Source organism: Oncorhynchus kisutch, linkage group LG6 (assembly GCF_002021735.2).
Source record: "Oncorhynchus kisutch isolate 150728-3 linkage group LG6, Okis_V2, whole genome shotgun sequence".
NCBI lineage: Eukaryota > Metazoa > Chordata > Actinopteri > Salmoniformes > Salmonidae > Oncorhynchus > Oncorhynchus kisutch.
Window position 1 is genome coordinate 54,450,997 of NC_034179.2, and position 22,869 is coordinate 54,473,865.

Below are 22,869 nucleotides of genomic sequence, written 5' to 3' on the forward strand. Positions count from 1 at the left end.
AAATGTGATATTTCAGTTTTTTTATTTGCAAACATTTCTAAAAACCTGTTTTTGCTTTTTCATTATGGGGTATTGTGTGTAGATTGATGAGGGAAGAATTCTTAAAAAATCTATTTTAGAATACGGCTGTAACGTAACAAAATGTGGGAAAAGTGAAGGGGTCTGAATACTTTCCGAATCACTGTAAAATGTGATATTTCAGTTTTTTATACATTTGCAAAAATTTATTAAAATAACCTGTTTTTGCTGTCATTATGAGGTATTGTGTGTAGATTGATGAGGGGGGAAAAGTGAAACATTGACTTCAATTGAATCACACTAAAACGCTGATCTTCGGCGCTACAGATTGAATCCAACCACTACTGTACAGATTTTTTATTTATTTTACCTTTATTTAACCAGGCAAGTCAGTTAAGAACACATTCTTATTTTCAATGACGGCCTGGGAACAGTGGGTTAACTGCCTGTTCAGGGGCAGAACGACAGATTTGTACCTTGTCAGCTTGTCAGATGTGGACCAGGATAATGAAGAGATTTGAAGTCCGGAACATTGAAAACAACAGGACAAATACTTTTTGTACAGGTCACAGCTTGCTTTATTTTTCATCTCAAACCTATGGGACGCACACTGAGAAACTACTCCAGGCTTTGCTACATATTATCTACCAAAATCACAATAGTTCAAAAAGCGTTTTTTTTGACAGCCTAAAAAAATTTTTTTTAACACAACAAAACTACGCAGAGAAGCTTATCTAAAAATGTATCTAAACATTGCAGAACCAAGAGTTTTAGCAAAGACAGTGATATGCACACTGTTCCCCATAATCTCCACATCTTGGGTATTTATCCCTAGCTAGGTCCACATATTCATGTTGTGTACAGTATCTGGACTGTTTTCTAAAGCAAAACATAACTGGCAATAAGGCCATTTTTTTTTTTCTCCCTTTGAAATATTTTTTAAAACGTCATGAAACCTAGCTACAACAATGCACACACAGAAACTAGCATGAATGCATTGGGCTTTATACAGCTTGCCTCAATGACGGAACTATGACATACAGTACAGTACCTTGAAAAGTGTTCAGTTATCAAACCGTCATGATAGAGAATACTTAGCTAGCTTTTCTCAGATAATTCAGGAAATCTATTGTATACTGGTGTTCATGTTCAACTTCCATAGACGTACAAATCGATACTCACTTGGGAAAACCTTTTTTTATAAGAATGTATTCCAGTATGATTATGCACAGAGTGACATAGATAAGCCTGGACTTGAATCAGAAACATGTTCCTAGTGTTTATCATTACATGCCTTCCACTACACACAGTCATGACACTACAGGAGGCCTAGCAGATAACAGGCGCACACATCTGAAAAATGAAGTTTGACTCTTGTTAGTAGCAGCTCAGAAAAACTGACTGAGTGGATTTCAACATTGACTCGTGCCTTTGTACAAACAGTTGTTTGATATCAAATACAAAACAGCAATAACAAGTTTAAAAAAATAGTGATGATAAATAATAAATACATAGAGGGATGAGAACAGAGACAGCCGGGAGAGAAGGGAGATTCAGATACGGGTAGGAAGGCGGGTGTGAGAGTACTCTGAGCCGAGCAAGACACTGGGGAGACAGACACTCCCTGTTAAAAGCTTGGAATGGAGACTGGCAGACGAGGTGGGGTTGGTGGGAGGTTTGGGCAGGCAGACTCAATGCCCATCTGTGTTGGGCGGCTTGGCGTCGTGCGGGGCAGCGCCAGCAGGGAGCCAGGGAGAGACGGAGCGAGAGGTGGTCTGCTTGGCCATGCTGTAGTGGCTGATCACCGTATAGAAGCGCCCTCGGGAGTTGGCATCCTGAGCAGTGTAGTAGGCCTCCAGAGAGGCAGGGATGCACCGCTTATGCTGCAGGGGGGAGAGAGGGAGAGAGTGGGGAGGGTTCAATATCATACTCTCCTCATTTACACACTGTTGCACAGCACTAAGGGCTTTTTCTGGTGAAGAGTTGTTGTTTTTTCCTCTGGAGAGTGCAGTGGCTGTGTCTAAATTAGATCTACTTCAGCTAACATGCCTGTAGTCCACAGCAAAAACCTCTAAAGGTGACTGTACAGACAATTAACCAGTGTAGTTGTAACGCTCTGTCCCAAATAGCACCCTATTCCCTATGCAGTGCACTACTTTTGACCAGGGTATATATATGGCTCTAGTCAAAAGGAATACACTATATAGGGAATAGGATGCCATTTGGGCCCACTCACCTTGTATATGAATCCGTCTGGGCAGCTGTGGTCGTAGGTAAACGCCTTGTACACCACCAGGAACACTATGCAGGCCAGGAAGGCCAAGGCCAGGACTATGAGGATAGTGACCTGCGAATGATACACACCATTCAATTTAATAGCTGCCGGCGAAGTCAGGTTTCCTGTCAACGCGGAGATCTAAAACATCTTAAAGCAAGGTTCTGTTATTTAATAGATTCGATGGAGTTTGACACTATAATATTGGTATATGTTCAAAAGAGCACTCCAACTACTACCATCATTTGTCTGGGGACAAGGTGAGAGAAAACAAGTCAATTTGCAGGATATAACTCATCATTTGTCTCCAGAAATGCCATCTGAGTAGAGGTAGAACGTGTTCATTGCCTGCTATATTAAGCCCAGTGTAGACGAACAGATTCAATAAACACCTTCACTAATTACATTTTTCACAACCCAGCAGCCAAATTGGTCACAAAATGCAGTTGAAGCAGACAGACGCTGGAAAGAAAATAGCTCCATAACCACATTCCTAAAAAAGACAATCCAATATGTCAGAATACATTACTTTCAATAGAGTGATCCAAATAAGTACATCTATATAACTACTTGATGTAGAAATTTGGTGCTTCAAATGTGTATTTCCCTGGTAGACAAGATGATTTTATAGTGGGAGATTAACATATAACAGGAACGATTTTCTCCCGTGTTCCTCCTGAATCTATGATTGGTTAATTAACATTATGCAAATGTATGTCAAATGATAGCTGAGAGATGTTAGAATGGTTTTGCAATCTGATTACTTTAGAGAGGAGTGAAAGAACGTGTACACACGGCTAAGCTCTACCATAATATGTGGTGGTAGTACAGTTAAACTCTGGTTTAGTAGTGTCAAATCAAGTGACCGAATGGCTATATTCATCCTCACTTCCACAATTAATGATAATGCACCATAAAACCATTTCCCCGTTTCCAATGGCCTCCCTCCATATCGCCCATCACGCCACCTCGGCAGGATGCTAGGCTAGGGGATTTACATGTAGCTAGCGTGCTGATCAGCAGAGATCAGAGTGATTTGTAAAAAGGGGAGCACAGAGGCTAAATGACTATTGACTTAGGTGTTAATGTGAGGACACATGTTTGGTTCAGTCAGAATGTTCATTAAATTACATTTGCTTACCACACACCCTGAACATGTGAAATGGCTGCTTATAAAGGGTATTAGGGCTTTAACGGCAGTTATCCATATGACGTATAAACACATTATTCCAGTACGGGAGTGTTTAAGCATTCAATTGATAGCTTTTAACCTAGATTTGTAGTGTATTGATAATATTGATAGAAGCATGTGGTCTATTAATATTAATGATTAACTTTTTACATTATTCATAAACTCAATGAACCCTAAACCTCACAGGATTTGGTTTAATGCCATAACACTAATTTTGACATGTGTAGATATAGGATTTTCTTTATCTATCTATATGTCCATATCTACAGTACCAGTCAAAAGTTTGGACACACCTACTCATTCAAGGGTTTTTCTTAATTTTTTACATTGCAGAAAAATTGTGAAGATATCAAAACTATGAAATAACATATACGGAATCATGTAGTAACCAAAAAAATCTAAATATAATTTAGATTATAGATTCTTCAAAGTAGCCATCCTTTGCCTTGACAGCTTTGCACAATCTTGGCATTCTCTCATCCAGCTTAATGGAGGTAGTCACCTGGAATGCATGTCAATTAACATGAGGGCTTTGTTAAAAGTTAATTTGTGGAATGTCTTCTTAATTCTTAATGTCCTTCTTAATGCGTTTGAGCCAATCAGTTGTGTTGTGACAAGGTAACGGTGGTATACAGAAGATAGCCCTATTTGGTAAAAAAAAAAACATATTATGGCAAGAACTGCTCAAATAAGCAAAGAGAAACAACAGTCCATCATTACTTTAAGACATGAATGTCAGTCAATCCGGAAAATGTCAAGAACTTTGAAAGTTTCTTCATGTGCAGTCGCAAAAACCATCATGATGAAACTGGCTCTCATGAGGACCGCCACAGGAAAGGAAGATCCAGAGTTACCTCTACTGCAGAGGACATGTTCATTAGAATTACCAGCCTCAGAAATACAGCCTAAATAAACGCTTCACAGAGTTCAAGTTACAGACACATCTCAACATCAACTGTTCAGAGGAGACTGCATGAATCAGGCCTTCATGGTCGAATTGCTGCAATGAAACCACTACTAAAAGACACCAATAAGAAGAGACTTGCTTGGGCTAAGAAACACGAGCAATGGACATTAGACCGGTGGAAATCAGTCCTTTAGTCTGATGAGTCCAAATTAGAGATTTTTGGTTCCAACCACCGTCTTTGTGAGACGCAGAGTAGGTGAACGGATGATCTCTGCATGTGTGGTTCCCACCATGAAGCATGGAGGTGTGATGGTGGGGGAGTGCTTTGCTGGTGACAGTGTTTGATTTATTTAGAATTCAAGGCACACTTAACAAGCATGGCTACCACGGCCATCTGCAGCGATACGCCATCCCATCTGGTTGCGCTTAGTGGGACTATCATTTGTTTTTCAACAGGACAATGACCCAACACGTAACATGATGTCTGACGAGTGTACACTTGCAGGGCAAGGGGCGAGGGAGGGAGGAATTATTTTTTAAATGGACCACCCTTGGCCATAAATTCATCACTCGTTCATTCCGCGATGATTGTGTTTTCAGCCACCGGAAGCTTGTGGTTGCTTTATATGCACTTCAGTCAATTATGACTGCATGTCTACTTATATTAAATATATAATTATGAATATACACCTGTGTGATAGCTAGCATATTAATTAGAGAACTAATGTTAGCCTGCCTAGCTGGAACTTCTGAAGGAAAATGTTTTATTTCTACAATTTCCAAAAGATAACCAAACAAAAACATGTACTTTTTATGGGACATGTTTGTGCCGTCATGTGCATAAGTAGCACAACTTATTTGCATTTGTTTTTACTTACACGTGTATGTTGACTTCTGCAATGATGTAGTTTTTAAGGTTTCAGACTTTTCTCAGCGGATGTACAAATGTCCCGAATTGAATTATGGGGAGACAATGTAAATTGTCTGGTGGCGATTTTATTAATTGTTCAGCAGTCTTATGGCATGGGGGTAGAAACTATTGAGAAGCCTCTTGGTCCTAGACATGGTGCTCCGGTACCGCTTGCCGTGCGGTAGCAGAGAACTGTCTATAACTTGGGTGACTGGAGTCTCCGACAATTTTCTGGGCTTTCCTCTGACACCGCCTATTATATAGGTCCTGGATGGCAGGAAGCTTGGCCCCAGTGATGTACTGGGCCTTTCGCACTACCCTTTGTAGTGCCTTGCGGTCAGATGCCGAGCAGTTGCCACACCAGGCGGTGATGCAACCGGACAGGATGCTCTCGATGGTGCAGCTGTAGAACCTTTTGAGGATCTGGGGATCATTGCCAAATCTTTTCAGTCTCCTGAGGGGGAAAAGGTTTTGTCGTGCCCTCTTCACGACTGGCTTGATATGTTTGGACATGATAGTTCAGTGGTGATGTGGACAGCAAGGAACTTGAAACTCTCGACCTGCTCCACTACAGCCCCGTCGATGTGAATGGGGGGCCTGTTCGGCCTGCCTTTTCCTGTAGTCCATGATCAGCTCCTTAGCTTTGCTCACATTGAGGGAGAGGATGTTGTCCTGGCACTACACTGCCAGTTCTCTGACCTCCTCCCTATAGGCCGTCTCATCATGTTGTGTCGTCAGCAAACTTAATGATGGTGTTGGAGTCGTGCTTAGCCACGCAGTTGTGGGTGAACAGGGAGTACAGGAGTGGACTAAGTACACACCCCCTGAAGGGCACCAGTGTTAAGGGTCAGAGTGGCAGACATGTTGTTGCCTATTCTTACCACCTGGGGGCGGCCCTTCAGGAATTCCAGGAGCCAGTTGCAGAGGGAAGTGTTTAGTACCAGGGTCCTTAGGTTAGTGATGAGCTTTGAGGGCACTATGGTGTTGAACGCTGAGCTGTAGTCAGTGAACAGTATTCTTACATAAGTGTTCCTTTTGTCCAGGTGTGAAAGGGCAGTGTGGAGTGTAATAGAGATAGGATCATCTGTGGATCTGTGGGGTGGTATGCAAATTAGAGTGGGTCTAGGGTTTTTGGGATAATGGTGTTGATGTGACCTATGACCAGCCTTTCAAAGCATTTCATGGGTGCTACGGGTTGGTAGTCATTCGTTAGGCAGGTTACCTTAGTGTTCTTGGGCACAGGGACTATTCTGGTCTGCTTGAAACATGTTGGTATTACAGACTCACAGGGAGAGGTTGAAAATGTCAGTGAAGACACTTGCCAGTTGGTCAGCGCATGCTCGGAGTACACGTCCTGGTAATCTGTCTGGCCCTGCGGCCTTGTGAATGTTGACCTGTTAAACTCTCTGGGATCGTTTGGGACGCTAGCGTCCCACCTCGCCAACAGCCAGTGAAAGTGCAGGGCGCCAAATTCAAAACAACAGAAATCTCATAATTAAAATTCCTCAACCATACAAGAATTTTACTCCATTTTTGACGATCTTCATCAGGTGACACTCCCAGGACTCAATGTTACACAATAAATGTATGTTTTGTTCGATCAAGTTCATATTTGTAACTGCGTTCTTCGTTTGTTGAAAGAGAGGACCGAAATGCAGCGTGGTGGTTAATCATGATCTTTAATGAAACAAATGACGGAACGATACATGAACTAACTTATAAATACAAAAAACAACAAACTGAACGTGAAACCTATCTGGTGAAACTACACAGAGACAGGAACGATCACCCACGAAATACAAAGCGAACTCAGGCTACCTAAATACGGTTCCCAATCAGAGGCAACGAGAAGCACCTGACTGCTGATTGAGAACCGCCTCAGGCAGCCAAGCCTATACAACACCCCTAATCAGCCGCGATCCCAAATACTACAAACCCCAATACGAAACACAACACACAAACCCATGTCACACCCTGGCCTGAACAAATAATTAAAGAAAACACAAAATACTAAGACCAAGGCGTGACAATATTTATATCCAAAAACCTCAGTTTACATTGGTGCCATGTTCAGAAATGCCTCCAAAACATCGGGAGAAATTGCAGAGAGCCACATCAAATAACATAAATACTCATCATAAACTTTGAAAGATACATGTTTTACATAGAATTAAAGAAACTTGTTCTTAATGCAACCGCTGTGTCAGATTTCAAAAAAGCTTTACGGCAAAAGCACAATATTCAATAATCTGAGAACAGGTGTTCAGCCACAACAGCAAGCCATACAGTTACCCGCCGAGTCAACAAAAGTCATAAATAGCATTATAAATCTTCACTTACCTTTGCTGATCTTCGTCGGAATGCACTCCCAGGACTCCCACAAGAAATGTTTGTTTTGTTCGATATTTATGTCCAAATACCTATGTTTTGTTCGCTCGTTTAGTTCACTATTCCAAAGGCACAATGTGCGAGTGCAAAATCCAGACAAAAAGTCAAAAGAGTTGCATTACAGTTTGTAGAAACATGTCAAACAATGTTTACAATCACAATATTTTTTATAATAAATCTTCAATAATATTCCAACCGGACAATGGCGTATTCATTACAGAGGAAAAAGAAGGAACGGCACGCCCGCGTGACCGTGCAGTAAACAACTGATTGGCCACAGCCTAGTCCACTTGTTGAAACAGCTGTTATTCGAGCCCCTTCCACAATAGAAGCCTCAAACAACTTTCTAAAGAGTGTTGACATCGGCTGGAAGCCTTGGGAAGTGCAATCTGGCCCCATAGACACAGCATATTGGATAGGCAATCACCTAAATGAATCTACAAACCTCAGATTTCCTACTTCCTGGTTGGATTTGTCTCAGGTTTTCACCTGCCATATGAGTTATGTTATACTCACAGACATCATTCAAACAGTTTTAGAAACTTCAGAGTGTTTTCTATCAAATACTACAAATAATATGCATATATAGCATCTGGGACAGAGTAGCAGGCAGTTTACTCTGGGCACGCTTTTCATCCAAACGTGAAAATGCTGCCCCCTATTCCAAACAGGCTAACTAACCTCCAGACAAGCTTCAATGCCACAACTCTCCTTCTGTGGCCTCCAACTGCTCTTAAATGCAAGTAAAACTAAATGCATGCTCTTCAACCGATTGCTGCCCGCACCTACCACCCGTCCAGCATCACTACTCTGGACGGTTCTGACTTAGAATATGTGGACAACTACAGATACCTAGCTGTCTGGCTAGACTGTAAACTCTCCTTCCAGACTCACATTAAGCATCTCTAATCCACAATTAAATCTAGAATTGGCTTCCTATTTCGCAACAAAGCATCTTTCACTCATGCTGCCAAACATACCCGCATATAACTGACCATCCTACCGATACTCGACTTCGGGGATATAATTTACAAAATAGCCTCCAACACTCTACTCAACAAATTGGATGCAGTCTATCACAGTGCCATCCGTTTTGTCACCAAAGCCCCATATACTACCCACCGATGTCACCTGTACGCTTTCGTTGGCTGGACCTTGCTTCATACTCGTCGCCAAATCCACTGGCTCCAGGTCATCTACAAGTCTTTGCTAGGTAAAGCCCCGTCTTATCTCAGCTCACTGGTCACCATAGCAGCACCCACCCGTAGCACTCGCTCCAGCAGGTATATCTCACTGGTCACCCCAAAGCCAATTCCTCCTTTAACCGCCTTTCCTTCCAGTTCTCTGCTGCCAATCATTGGAACGAACTTTAATAATCACTGAAGGTGGAGACTCATATTTCCCTCACTAGCTTTAAGCACCAGCTGTCAGAGCAGCTCACAGATCACTGCACCTGTACATAGCCCATCCAACTACCTCATCCCCATACTGTATTTATTCATCTTGCTCCATTGCACCCAAGTATCTCTACTTGCACATTCATCTTCTGCACATCTACCATTCCAGTGTTTAATTGCTATATTGTAATTACTTCGCCACCATGCCCTATTTATTGCCTTACCTCCCTTATCTTACCTCATTTGCACACACTGTCTATAGACTTTTTTTCCCTACTGTATTATTGACTGTATGTTTGTTTATTCCATGTGTAACTCTGTGTTGTTGTATGTGTCAAACTGCTTTGCTTTATCTTGGCCGGGTCGCAGTTGTAAATGAGAACTTGTTCTCAACTATCCTACCTGGTTAAATAAAGGTGAAATATATATATATATATATATATATATATATATATATATATATATATATTTCAATAGAGTTGGTTGAGAGAGGTCTTAGTGCCAGCTTCATTCTGTGGTGGTAAATTGACAGCTAGGAACTATATAAATGAGAACTCTCTTGGTAGATAGTGTGGTCTACAGTTTATCATAAGGTACTCTACCTCAGGCAAGCAATACCTCGAGACTTCTTTAATATTAGACATTGAGCAACAGCTGTTGACAAATAAACACACACACACCCCACCCCTCATCTTACCAGAGGTAGCGTCTCTGTTCTGCCAGTGCATGGAAAATCCTGCTAGCTCTATATTGTCCGTATCTTCGTTCAGCCACGTCTCAGTATAACATAAGATGTTCGTTTTTTTTCTTCACGCAAAAGGTGGGAATCTGGGCCTGTTCCGGTGAAAGCAGGATATCCTTCTCGACAGACTCGTTAAAGGAAAAAGTTTCTTCCAGTCCGCGGTGAGTAATCACTGTTATGATGCCCAGAAGTTATTTTCGGTCACAAAAGACGGTAGCAGCAACTTTATGTACACAATAAGTTACACAAAACGCAAAAAAACTAACAAAATAGCACAATTGGTTGGGAGAATGTAAAACATCTGCCATGCTCTTCGGTGCCATCTTCTGGACCGCAGACTCTGTCTCACAACGTACCCAAACCAGCGGTGTGCGTGCGCCATTGTGCGCAAATTAATTTTGTCCCCCCACACAAAACGCATTCAAGACACGCAGGTTAAATTTCAAAACAAACTCTGAACCAATTATAGTAATTTGGGGACAGGTCGAAAAGCATTAAACATTTATGGCATTTTAGCTAGCTAGCTTGCAGTTCCTAGTTCATTTGTCTTATTTAGCTAGCTTGCTGTTGATAGCTAATTTGTCCTAGGATATAAACATTGAGTTGTTATTTTACCTGAAATGCACAAGGTCCTCTACGCCGACAATTAATCCACCTATAAAACAGTCAACCGAATCGTTTCTAGTCATCTCTCCTCCTTCCGGGCTTTTTCTTCTTTGCACTTTATATGGCGATTGTCATCTCAGTTACCACGACGACCGACCAAACTCAGTTCATCTTCCAATCACCCACGTGGGTATAACCAATGAGGAGATGGCACATGGGTACCTGCTTCTATAAACCAATGAGGAGATGGGAGAGGCAGAATTTGCACCACGATCAGCATCACAAATAGAACCGACTTCTATTTTAGTCCTTGGCAACGCAGACGCTCGCGGGCATTGTGGGTGCAATAATTGAGTAACGTACATGTTTAAATTTGTTTTGCGAATCAAGTGGTGTGGTCAGCATGTCAATGGGCTACTATTATGGTATTAAAGAAAGTCATTACGCAGCCATATTAACAGAGAACATTTATTATCAATTCAGGAGAATAAGCCATTTAATGAGGCGACCAGTTCAGGAGTGGGTGTAATTAATGATCAGATTCAGAACATGACATCGAAACCAGTCCAATAATGTTAATGAACAGTAATACATACCAGTGTTTAATATCGAAGAAAAAAAACAATCATTAGGATTTGGTCATCATAATTACCATATGAGTAGCTTCACAACCTTGAAAAGGTGTATATTTTTAACTAGTTCAATAAAATGTAATATGAATGTCAGAATTAATTAACAATAATAATTAACATACTGAACAATAACTAATTTATCTGTTTAGTTATTGCGTGTGTGTGTGGCCTATCAGTGGGAATCCTGGGGGTGTTTCTTCAGTTTGATAAGTTTATTGATGTCTGGGGTGATGGTTGACAGGGCAACTCGGATGTCATGCTGGCTGTCCAGTTTGTTTCTGCTTTGTGCCGCTGTGCGCTTTGTTGATCAGATTCTCAATCTCGAAATCAGCATTGGGGAAACATGTCAATCCTCCTGTTAGAAATATGATTTGGCCAAACGGTAAGCTTCATCTTGAAGGCATCCACGTTGTCCCTCTGTTCAAATTGATTGTGCCCCCATCCCTTGCTTTGACACATTGAGCGAATTCAGATTCTTTAAAAAATCCGCCAGGTAGTCAACCTTCGTGAACTACTCCTCTCAATCGAAATGGTCAGCCCAAGGTGACATGTTTTCCGAAAGAAACATAGCAATCTCCGCTTGAAGTGGGTATGTGTGGGGCGAGAACGTTATTGTTTTGGTAAGTGAGTATGTGCAGCGCGAAAACCCTCTGAGTCCGAACGTAGCTAGCCATTTCATCACTGTGGACATTCTGCACGTGCAAAGTCAGCAACAATAAGCCGTACAGCGCACGCACGCCTGTGTGTAGCAGTAACGTTCTGTAAAGTCAGCAACAATAAGCGGTGCGGCGGTATCCTTTCAAAATAAATGTTGAGGTGCGGCGGTTACTGTTCAAAATAAAATAAATGTTTTATATATTCTTGCACAAGTCTTGCGACCCCTTCAAATCATTGACCCCCCAGTTGAGAATCACTGTTCTAGAGTACACTACAACATTCTATAGTAAGTACTACACATGATCAAGGGATACTACAGTGTGTAGTATACTACACAAGGGGAGGGTCTAATCCTGAATGCTGATGGGTTAAAACCGCATTCCAGTCAGTTTTTATTCCAGAAATTACCACCGGCTAAATCTATGACGTTGAAATGCTTATTTACTCTGTTCCATCTGACTGCGCAATCCACTGTCTCATCAGCCCAGCCAATTTATGAACTATAAAAAAAAAATCTTTACATTATCTCACAATTCTTTTATACTAACATTTAGTTTTCAACAGTGGAGATTTGTATAAACCTTGCTGTATGTCTCTCCGAAATTTGCAACATTGTTTCAACATTCAAATTCGATCACCAGCTGTCCCATAGTAATGAATGTGTCAGGAGTCGGTATGAGACCGATAAGCAAGCAGCTTTTCTCAGCCAGTCGAAATTATGAATCAGCATAATTTTTATGGATATATATACAAAGAACTATCAATAGAAAACATGTAAACGAAACAAAGTGCAGCTAGTTTGCAGTCTTTCCAGCTTCAGTTTGAAGTGATTGTGTTAGCTGTGTTGTTGGCTAGCTCCTCTGAACAACAGTGTCCTGACAAATGAGCACATTTTCTGCGCCAGGCGAAATCACACATCATTAGCTCATTGTTATGGATGTATCCAAATAAATGTCACTAGAAAGCAGCTTAAACAAACGCAAATGCAGCTACTTTGCTGTTAATCTGGCTGCAATGTTTGATGTGACTGTAAATTAGCCGTAGTTGGCTAGCTAGCAAGCAAGGGATAAGAACGTTGCCAGCCAGTATGGCAATGGAACATTTAGAACGAAAGACTGGGCCGCATCCCTAGATACAGAACAATACTGAACGACTGGGTCGCTTCTCTGGCAACCGAACCGGTATAACGAACGACAAGCCGGGTTGGGTAGCAACCCTAGATTTGTGTCAGGACTATATCTTGTGGAAGGATGAAAAAGTATAAATAAATGAATATGAAATATGAAAATATGCCAATCATTATTTAAATATGTTGGTAACCTGTTGTATAAAAAGGTTTACTTCGTCTCGGGCCTAACAACACCCGTGCCAATATATCCTCCAAACACCGGCTTCTCGGGCATTATCACTTAATTATTCTACAGAATTCTGTAGGAAGTACTGTAGTATTCTTCAGTAAACTGTAGTATTTTTTCTTGTGGTTATTGGCAGATGTGTGCTCCACGCTGACACTGGGTTAGTTGAGAATAGGATGGACTTGCTTGGACTGTAATGGGGATTACATTGGTGTGCAGTGACAGATGACCCTGTGCCATCAAATTGGCCCATTTGAAGTGCTGGTATTATTTCACTGGGATAGTCAGGGGTCTGGTATCTGTACCGCCATGACACCGTTTGTTTTGATCTGTATTTTTGATTAAATACACACTGTTTCATTTTCGAAAGCTTTTTTCCGGCTAGTGGCAATGCCAAAGTGTATTTGTCCTTGTGCCAATTGTGGGCCTACATGAACATTCCCTTAGCACTTAACTCTTCAATGAGGTCAGGGAGGGACGTCATCAAATGAGGTCAAATTTGCCCCGAACATTGCAGCTCTAGTCTAGTTAGTGCAGACAGACATAGGCGAGACATTAGACCATCTGCTCGCCTCTCCTATGCCAGCACTGTTTCTCCGCCTGCATGTTAGTTTATTACTCTGCCCTGCTGCTGAGGCTCAAGGTTGATGTTTCTACTGCTGTTGTTGTTGTCGGCGTCATAATCTGACGTCAGTATAATCCATATAGACGGAGGCTCATAATCCCCCGGCAGCAGTGGGATTTATTCACTGGCTAAACATCCCTGGAGTGCAGCAGGGTGGATGTGTTACGGTGCTACAGTAACAATACAGTCAGTGGTACAGTGCAGAGAGGGAGTGTTCTTCAGCTGGCCACGTTGAGGAAACAAAAGACAATCCAAACAGATTAAAGAGTCAGACGTGATTGTGTCGCTCTCCCTGAGATGAGCCCCACTGCAGATGTCCATACTGTGGATGGCTGGACATCTCAATGACTCCGTTAACCGCCCACAACAACTGCTAGTTTTAATATTCTCACTCCCTTCTGTCTATCACCCCTCATCTCCTCTCCCCCACATGTTGTTCAGCAGTTCACTGAATCATCTGTGGCTTTTTGTGTAATAGGTTGCTGTTCAAATCTTGATTTATTATTGTAGGTTCCGAATGCAGGGGAAAATGTCAGCATATGGCTGCTATGTTTCTTCAGCACCATTTCTGTCAACATCAGACATATGGTTTTGCTATACAAGTGTCAGTTTTATCTACCCTTTCCTACCTAACGCTCGCCCAGCCTTGTAATTCCAGTCTCCATCCCGTATGCTGTTAGAACGCCACCCTCACAGCAAGACCACTTTCCCAGCCATATGTTAGAGCGAAAACTCTTACAGTCGCTCCAGGGGGGGAGATAGTGAGGCAGAGAGAAAGCTAGAGAGAATCTGTTCTTCTTCCTCTAGCACCAGGTTGGTGCTGACAGAACAATGGGAAGATAAGTCCTAAGTAAATCAATAGGTCCTTGATTGGGACCTGATTAGGAATAAAGGCCCATTGTCTTTGCGTCATATTCTTATCAGGCACAGAAAATAAACCATTTTCTTCTATTGTAAGATAAATAACACGAAGAAAATCATCTTCGTCTGCCATTTTCACAACAATGACCAGATAACTGCATCTCCGAGTCTAAGACTTCGTAAAATGGAGGGAGCTTTGTAAGACCGAGGGAACTACAACTGTCTTTTTTTTTCTTTTCTAGGATGTAATCATCTTAGATTTCCTGCCAATGCTCTTATGAAATGGTTTCAGAGGAGTGAGCAACATGGCAACCTGCAGGGGAATGCCCACTAGGGCATGGTACTGTAGTAGCTGAGGAAGGGAAGAAGAGGAGTGTCGCTCAGGAGACGTGCCAGGGGAGAATGGATGTCCCATGCGGGTTGATTATCCTGTGGAGGTAACCATGTCTAGAACAACCACAAAGTACAAACATATTCTCTCTTGTTGAGATGTCATCTGACTCTCGGGTCATCTCTAAAGAGCCACACGTACATCTTCAATGCAACAAAATCAGATTTCTGTACAGTACAATCTGTATGACAACTATGATACCGATAGTCAGGTCCATAATTATTGGAACCCTTGATAAAGATGAGCAAAAAAGGCTGTATACAAAACAATATACAAATACTGAGCTATAATGTATGCTCCAAGAAATGTGGAAATTATTATTTTATACTAATACAATTGCTCAGAGAAAGACATTTTGTTTAACAAGTAAACAAATCTAAATACTGTAGCACCCCTTGCGAGGATAACGACACTGAGCCTTTTCTTAATTGTTTTATGAGTTGGAGAACACATTGGGAGGGATCTTAGACCATTGCTCCATACAGAAACGTTCCAGATCCTTGATATACTTCATCTGCTCTTATGGACTGCCCTCTTCAATTCAAACCAGAGGTTTTCTATTGAGTTCAACTCCAGAGACCGAGATGGTCAGTGCAAAATGATAATTTTGTAGATTTGATTAGTGCTTGCGGTTATTGTCTTGCTGGAAGATCCACTTGCGGCCAAGTGTCAGCCTCCTGGCAGAGGCAACCAGGTTTTGGGCTAAAATCCTTGAGTACTTGGTAAAGTTCATGATGCCATTGACCTTAACAAGGGCCCCAGGACGAGTGGAAAGCAAAATAGCCCCATAACATTAAAGGTCTACCATAATATTTTACCGTAGGTATGAGTTACTTTTCTGCATGCGCTTCTGTTTTTCAATACCAAACCCACCACTGGTGTGAGTGGCCAAAGAGCTCTAATTTCATGTCATCTGACCACAGCACCGCTTCCAATCCAAAGGCAGTGCTATGATCAGATGAAAACGCACACCAGTGGTGGGTTTGGTATTGAAAAAGAGAAGAATATGCAGAAAAGTACCTCATAACTTGCATCTACAGGTCCTGTTCTCCAATGTCATAAAACATTCTTAGAAAAAGGCTCAGTGTCGTTATCCTCGCTAGGGGAGGATGCTAGAGTATTGAAAACGGGTGACAATAACATTGTCCCCAATCTTTTTTGTATTTTTTTGTATTACTTGTTAAACTAAATCTCGTTCTCTATTCTAAGAGTATAAAATAATATAATTTCCCAATTTTCCGAGCATACAATATAGCTCAGTATTTTGTGTTATTTATTTTATACAGTCTTTTTTGGTCATCTTTATCAAGGGTGCCAATAATTATTGACCTGACTGTATGTGCATAATGATCAACACACAATTATACTGACACACAAATGCCAATAGAATGCCACTTATCCATTAGAGAAAGGAAGCAGTGTCATGTTCAGTATGAGTTCATTTCTCATTATGTTAATGTTTCCCAATTAGGACAGGTCTCTCAGGAGATAGAACTTCAAGTGTGTGAAGGAACACACTGCCATGTCTAATAAGGACAGTCCCTGGCTCAAGATTATGAACTTAGGGACACAATCTCAATTTTTTTTAGGGATAACACTCGGAAGACTTACTGTAGTGGCGTTCTATGAATATCCGCATGCACAGAGAAGAGGACGTGGAGTAAACCTCAGAGACCGGAGCTGAGCCTCATCTTCTTCCTGGCAGCATGGCACTCACTCACTTTCTTCTTTTTTTTTTTTGCGATAAAATGAGTGGAATCCTGGCCATCTACCTGTTCTGAGTAAACACACCACTAACGAGGTTCAGAGGATATGCAAACAAAACCAATTTGATTAGCTAATAAGCAAGCATGTCAGAGACATAACGTTGCTGAGGAGAAAGAGGAGATATTAATGCTGATGTGTTCGGGGCTCGGGAAATCTACCCGACAACACCCCATAGGCTTGGTAAAGAACAACTAAACAGTCCTCAAACCTCCTCTTTTAACATCCCTTAGACATTAATATCTTCGGGTCACTCAGTCTCCAGCGTCTCACACACACACACACACACACACACACACACACACCTCGTATGTGCTAGATGTAGGGAGAGGAGGAGCAGCTTGATGAGGAGATGAAGAGAGTTCCACATGGCCCTATGTGGACCCTGCCTGCCTGGCTGTGTGCTACCAAGTGCTTAGTTAATTGTACCTAATGCCTACTCCACTGAGTCACTGTCTGAGAGCATCATCGGCAGCACAACAACAAGGCTGGTGCTCCTGGGCAGTGGCTCCCCCGCCACGGTGCCAAGGGATCCTCAGGCCAGTTGGCCGAAATGTAATGATGTACAGTACAAAGAGAAGAGATAGAGAGTAGAGGAGAAAGACGAACAGATATAAATCTAGAGAGATAGAGAGCCCAGCGAGTGTCATACTGTAATAACACACAGAGAGAATTGGGGAGGCGAGAGAGAGAAAAACAAAACCTGTTCTGTATCTGGAGCCACTAATTGATCCCCAAGCTCACCTTGCCAGGCCAGGAATGGAGGCCCCCTGAAGGTAGGTGCCCCGGGGCCCCAAATGCCGTAGTCTGATGGAGGAGAGAGCTCTGACAGAGCACAGCAGTCAATGAGAGTCCCACTGTTTTCGTCATGGTCTCACAACATGCACAGTGCTTATGGAAAGTGTCAGTCACACTAACCAGAAACAAACCACAGCATCCCTGACATGGACTGCTTGGATCACAAATAAGATCCCTATATGCTACCTCCTCAATGTGAGCATCGTTCTATTCCCACATCATGGTAGATCAAATGTTCCAATCACTTCTGCAGGGAGTGAAAAACAGATGACAGAATGTAAACCTGGTAGAGTTGACGGAAAATTGAACTCGTCCTGAAACTTTATACAGAATGTATAATCATTAGGGACAAAGTTCATTGGATTTAATATTAGCTCTATATTCAGATGTAATGATTGTGAGGTATTGGAGGCAGCTGAGAGGTGGGATTAATCAGCGTTAGAACAGAGAAAAAGCCATCTGGCTCTATAAATCATCTCAGGCATTGTTCACACAAAAGCCCTTGTCCCCCATGGCACCTCAAATACGCTGTCCTTTTTGAAATGACAAATCACAAAAAGAAATTGCCCCTTTGGCGCACACACTACTAACCGTCTTTTGTTGTTATTTTGGTCCAATGGAACAGTGAATAGGAGTCATAAATTAGCATATCGTATTTCCCATCTGTAGCCTGTTTGTATATGTGTGAGTGGCAATAATGGGGAAAGCAATTCATTGTAACACTTTCTCCACATGCTCAATCTTAGCTATCAAACAATGCCTCCTATCTACTCATGCCATAACCATTAAAAGTTTAACCTCCCCATGCAATGCCATGTTGATCCAATCAATGGCCAGCATTCACCATGAAGGTGTCTCTAATTGGCTACCACTAGGACCTGGCAGTGTTTCCATGGCTCCAGGGTGAGTGGGTCAGAGGGTGAGTGTTTGTATTTACTCGCTGGTCTGCAGCCCTCCTACGGCGCAAGTGACAGACTGACAAAATAGTAGAGGACTGGTGGTTGCTGCTGGCCAGAGGCCATAACATAGCTACTGACTGGAGGACTGACTGTATCAAAGGCTGATTCATACTGGCCATTGACATGCCTCAGTTGTGTGGCAGAGCTGAGGAAAGCATGTTAGTCAAATATGCACGTTGGGGACGCTGTGAGCTAGTGCATTACTTATTGTCAGTCTGAAGGGCTGTCTGAATACAGGGAGAATAGCCTCTGTTACATTCCCCAGTGTCTGTGTTGTTGTGAGTTTGTGTATATGTATGTGCGTATTTCAGGAAATGGCTTCCTGAATTCCAAAGCAGCTGATTGGTCGGCCCATCACTAATTGGAGCTCTGACCCCACCCTCTCGTCAGGGGATACAGCTGTCTGCAATTACCGACTCCTTCCGCAGCTTGAAAAGCGAGTGTTCCTTTGTTTCGAGAGAGAGCTTCTTTGTATGTCCTGTGTTTTGTAGCCGCTCCTGTAGAGGTATACCATAGTACCTAATGTTTTTGGTTTATTCAAATTGTCACTAAGTTTGGTGAATTTATTTTGTTTAATTTATTCCCGGGGAAGGCACCTTGGGAGTGTTTAGGCAAGAGGACTGCTAGCATACATATACCCGTAGTATTTACTATGTCTATGCACACTAGGTAAGACCTGGGCGTACCACCCCCTGTATTTTGGTTAGCGCGCCAGGTTGTGCTAAGAATAGGTAACCAGTGGGTAGGTAGGAGAGGAACATATTTTTTATTTCCTTTGCTTTGGTTCCATCCAGCCCCTTTTCTCCACCTTACCGTGTGAAGGAAGAATAAATTCCCTGTAAACTGTAATATTCTCTGTCATCCTTACCCGCACCTACAATCACATACTTTTTTTCACTCCGCAAGGAGTTGAGTTGTAGCAGGGTGTTGCATTCCCCCCTCCTAGAGGTGTACGTAACAGCCTCTCTACATGGAAATGATACATTTCTTTGTAACATATTTAGAGTTCCACAGAGAATCCATGTAAATCAATGTGATGCCTCACAATCCAAAACATACACTCACTGGTCAGTTAATTAGGTCCACCACCACGTTGAGTTATGGTGGCCGTGACTTGCTATATAAAGCAGGCAGACAAACATCAAGGCATTCAGTTACTGTTCGATTGAACGTTAGAATTAGCTCGTCAGTGTCAGGCATGCCGGATCCAGTAACTCAGTGTTTTTCACACACGCAACAGTGTCTAGGGTTTACCAAGAATGGTGCGACAAACAAGAAACATCCAGTCAGCAGCAGTCCTGTGGGCAGAAACAGCTTGTTGATGAGAGAGGTCGAAGGAGAATGGCAAGAATTGTGCAAGCTAACAGGCGGGCCACAAACAGACAAATAACCGAGCAGTACAACAGTGGTGTGCAGAACGGCATCTCGGGAATGCACAACTCGCCAATTCTTTTCATGGATGGGATATTGCAGCAGACGACCACACCGGGTTCCAATCCTATCAACTAAAAACAAGAAGAAGCAGCTCCAGTGGACATGCGATCACCAACACTAGGCAATTGAGGAGTGGGAAAACATTGCCTAGTCCGACGTATCCCAGTTCCTGTTGCGTCATGCTGATGAGTCAGGATTTGGCATGAGCAGCATGAGTCCATGGACCCATCCTGCCTGGTGTCAACGGTACAGGCTGGTGGTGTAATGGTGTGGGGAATGTTTTCCTGGCACACATTAGGTCCCTTGATACCAATTAAGCAAGGAACGTTTCCAACCCCTTGTAGAACACATGCCAAAGAATTCAGGCTGTTCTGGAGGCAAAGGAGTGTACGACCCGGTACTAGATGAGTGTACCTAATAATAAACTGACCGGTGAGTGTACGTTGTCTCTTAATAAAGAGAACACCCACACCTGCACAAACATTTTTTATAAATTGCGCTGCTTCGCATTGTATCCCGACTCTCTACTCCATCTCTCTCGGTGTCCACTGATAAAATGGCAGACAAAACAGCATCGGGGTCTAAACTAGCAGTATTGTTGAATATGTGGAGATATCTCTGCAAGCCGAGACACCCAGCCAGCGCCTGTCCTTCATTCTCATTCTGCAGCCTGCCGGCTTCTCTAGAGGACGAGTCCCTTGACAGAGAGAGAGGCATCTCAGCTCAGATCTCTGCACTTTCACGTCATTTTCTCTCTCCTCATGTGCACATGGGGAGAGCCTAGCTAGTGTTGCAGATGAACCAATTTTCCTGTGTGCGCGCATGTGTGCGTGCCTAACAAAAAATGACAAAATAATCACACACGGAACATTCTGTATGGCAGCATTACTCATCCAACTGAAACGACATGCTGTTTGTAGAACATCCGTGACCTCCAACCTGTTAGAACACGAACACTTCGGTGGAGTGGAGCATTACTTGCGACAGGCCTTTTTATCTTCAGATTTAGATTTCCTCAGAAGATAATTATAGGATAATTGCTTTGGATGAGTCTCTCTGGTTGTGTGGTGTGGGCAGGACTCTGGATGTGGCTGCTGCTGTGTGCTCTACTTGGCAGGTTGTGTGTGTCAAACATCCTGCCTCCCTGCCTGGAAAGAAAAGAGAGAGCAATAACCTGCACTCCGAGCCCCAGCAGCCTGCTTAAACCCCGTCCACCTATCCATCCACCCACTCATCCATCCATCCCTCAATCCGCCTCCCCACTTTAATTGAGTCCTTCTAATTCCCCCTTTTATTTCGACATGATATGTTAATATGTTCCGCTTTGCTGCATCAGATACCAAGAGACCTCCGTCTTCTTTTGTTTTGTGTGTTTAATGAGGGAGAACGTTCCTCCCCTGTTTCCCGGATAAAGTAACTAGGGGGAATTTGGCTGCGCTCATCAGGGAGCAATCGCACGGAGAACTTCATCCATCAACACAATCTGCACAGCTTTGGAGAGGGGATGTGCGAGCTTTCGACACAGATCCGTCTCTCTCTCCTCAGTCAGCGCTGGGCCAGGTTCATCAGTCACGCAAGGCAGGCAGCCCACCCCAAAAGTCCCTACAGCACACAAATCAGGCTGAGTAAAAAAAAAGTCTCATTTGAATTCCCTTCCACCCAACAGAAGTTGATAGCTCACTGCTTGCAGTCTGCAAGGGAGGGCCCTCCTTGTTTCCGGGTCATATGTCTCCGTCTCATCTGCCGGTGTGGGAGGGAAGGCCAGGCATGGTCGATCAAGCCTCTCCACTCTGCCACGGAGGGAGCAAGGCAGAAGATATCCGCCTCTCTGTCAGTCACAACCCCACTCAGACAAGCTTCACAGCCTCTGTTTGTGTTGAATATCTAATTCTCTTTCTTCTCTGCTGGCTCCTCAAATGACCTTAACGGCAAAGCCAAACTTCCCCTCTCTCTGCTCTCCTTTCTCCATCTCACATTAATTATAGTCAAACACTCTGCAGAACTCTCTCTTCCATCAAAATGTAACAGTACCAAATGGTTATAGCCTCACTCTCATCGACTGTATAAGGAATTGCAGCTGTGGAGGGGACAATGACCACTGCTATTGACATTCATCAAGCAGAGGGTGTGTTAATTATGGATGAGGTCAATCCATTTCACTCTATGCTCTGGGTCTCCACTCACTGTTCGAGACAGAGCTGCTCTGGGTAAGATAGTAGTGCATCTTGGTTTGAATATCATCCTGGAAATCTAATTTGTATGTAAATAATGTGATAAATTCAGATGATACAGACAGAATTTACTCAGGTACTGTGGATCGCACACTGTAATATTCATACAGGCATTCAGTACAAGCTTGCTAGCTCAAGTATTAGAGACTCTCATGAGTTTATGCATGACTTCTGGCTACCATGACAACCAAATTACAATTTTGTTTCCCATAGAGCACCTAAGAAATTAAACTACGATCCGGATCCAATGAAGTTGATGCTTTCCCAAAGGTAACTCCTCATCAGGAACGATGGTTATGTGCTTAGGACCAGAATTATAATACTGAAAACGCCAGCCACAGCCAGGGGGGGCTGGTGGGAGGAGCTATAGGAGGATGGGCTCATTGTAATGGCTGGAATGGAATTCATGGAACTGAGTCAAACATGTGGTTTCCATATGGTTGATGTGTTGGATGCCGTTCCACGAATTCCATTCCAGACATTACAGTGAGTCCATCCTCCTATAGCTCCTCCCACCAGCTTCCTCCGGCAGCAACGTTGCTGTTTAGCACACTGAGGGAATAGTTGGTACGTCTCAGTGAATGAAGAAATAACTTTCCTAGTACCTTGATTCTCTCTGATACTCCATCAGTGAAGCTGATGGTGAACTCCTCCACCTTGGGCACCTTCAGCTTGGTTTTCTTCTGGTCCGTTTGGTACTCAGTCCGTGTCTTCACCACCACCTGCA

The 22,869-nt window shown here is 42.8% G+C and overlaps 1 protein-coding gene across 3 annotated transcripts in view; it reads right to left on the minus strand.

The window, feature by feature from the left end:
- Positions 1-795: 795 nt before the first annotated feature.
- Positions 796-22,869, minus strand: part of LOC109892177 (neuronal vesicle trafficking-associated protein 2) — a 35,183-nt gene continuing 13,109 nt past the window's right edge. For all 3 annotated transcript variants that reach the window (XM_020484617.2, XM_020484618.2, XM_020484619.2), the window contains exons 3-5: positions 22,748-22,864; positions 2,255-2,365; positions 796-1,901 (exon numbers count right to left, since the gene is read on the minus strand). In XM_020484617.2, coding sequence (XP_020340206.1) covers positions 1,710-1,901; positions 2,255-2,365; positions 22,748-22,864 — 420 coding nt within the window. In that variant the 3' untranslated portion in view covers positions 796-1,709. The remainder of the gene's footprint in view (positions 1,902-2,254; positions 2,366-22,747; positions 22,865-22,869) is intronic.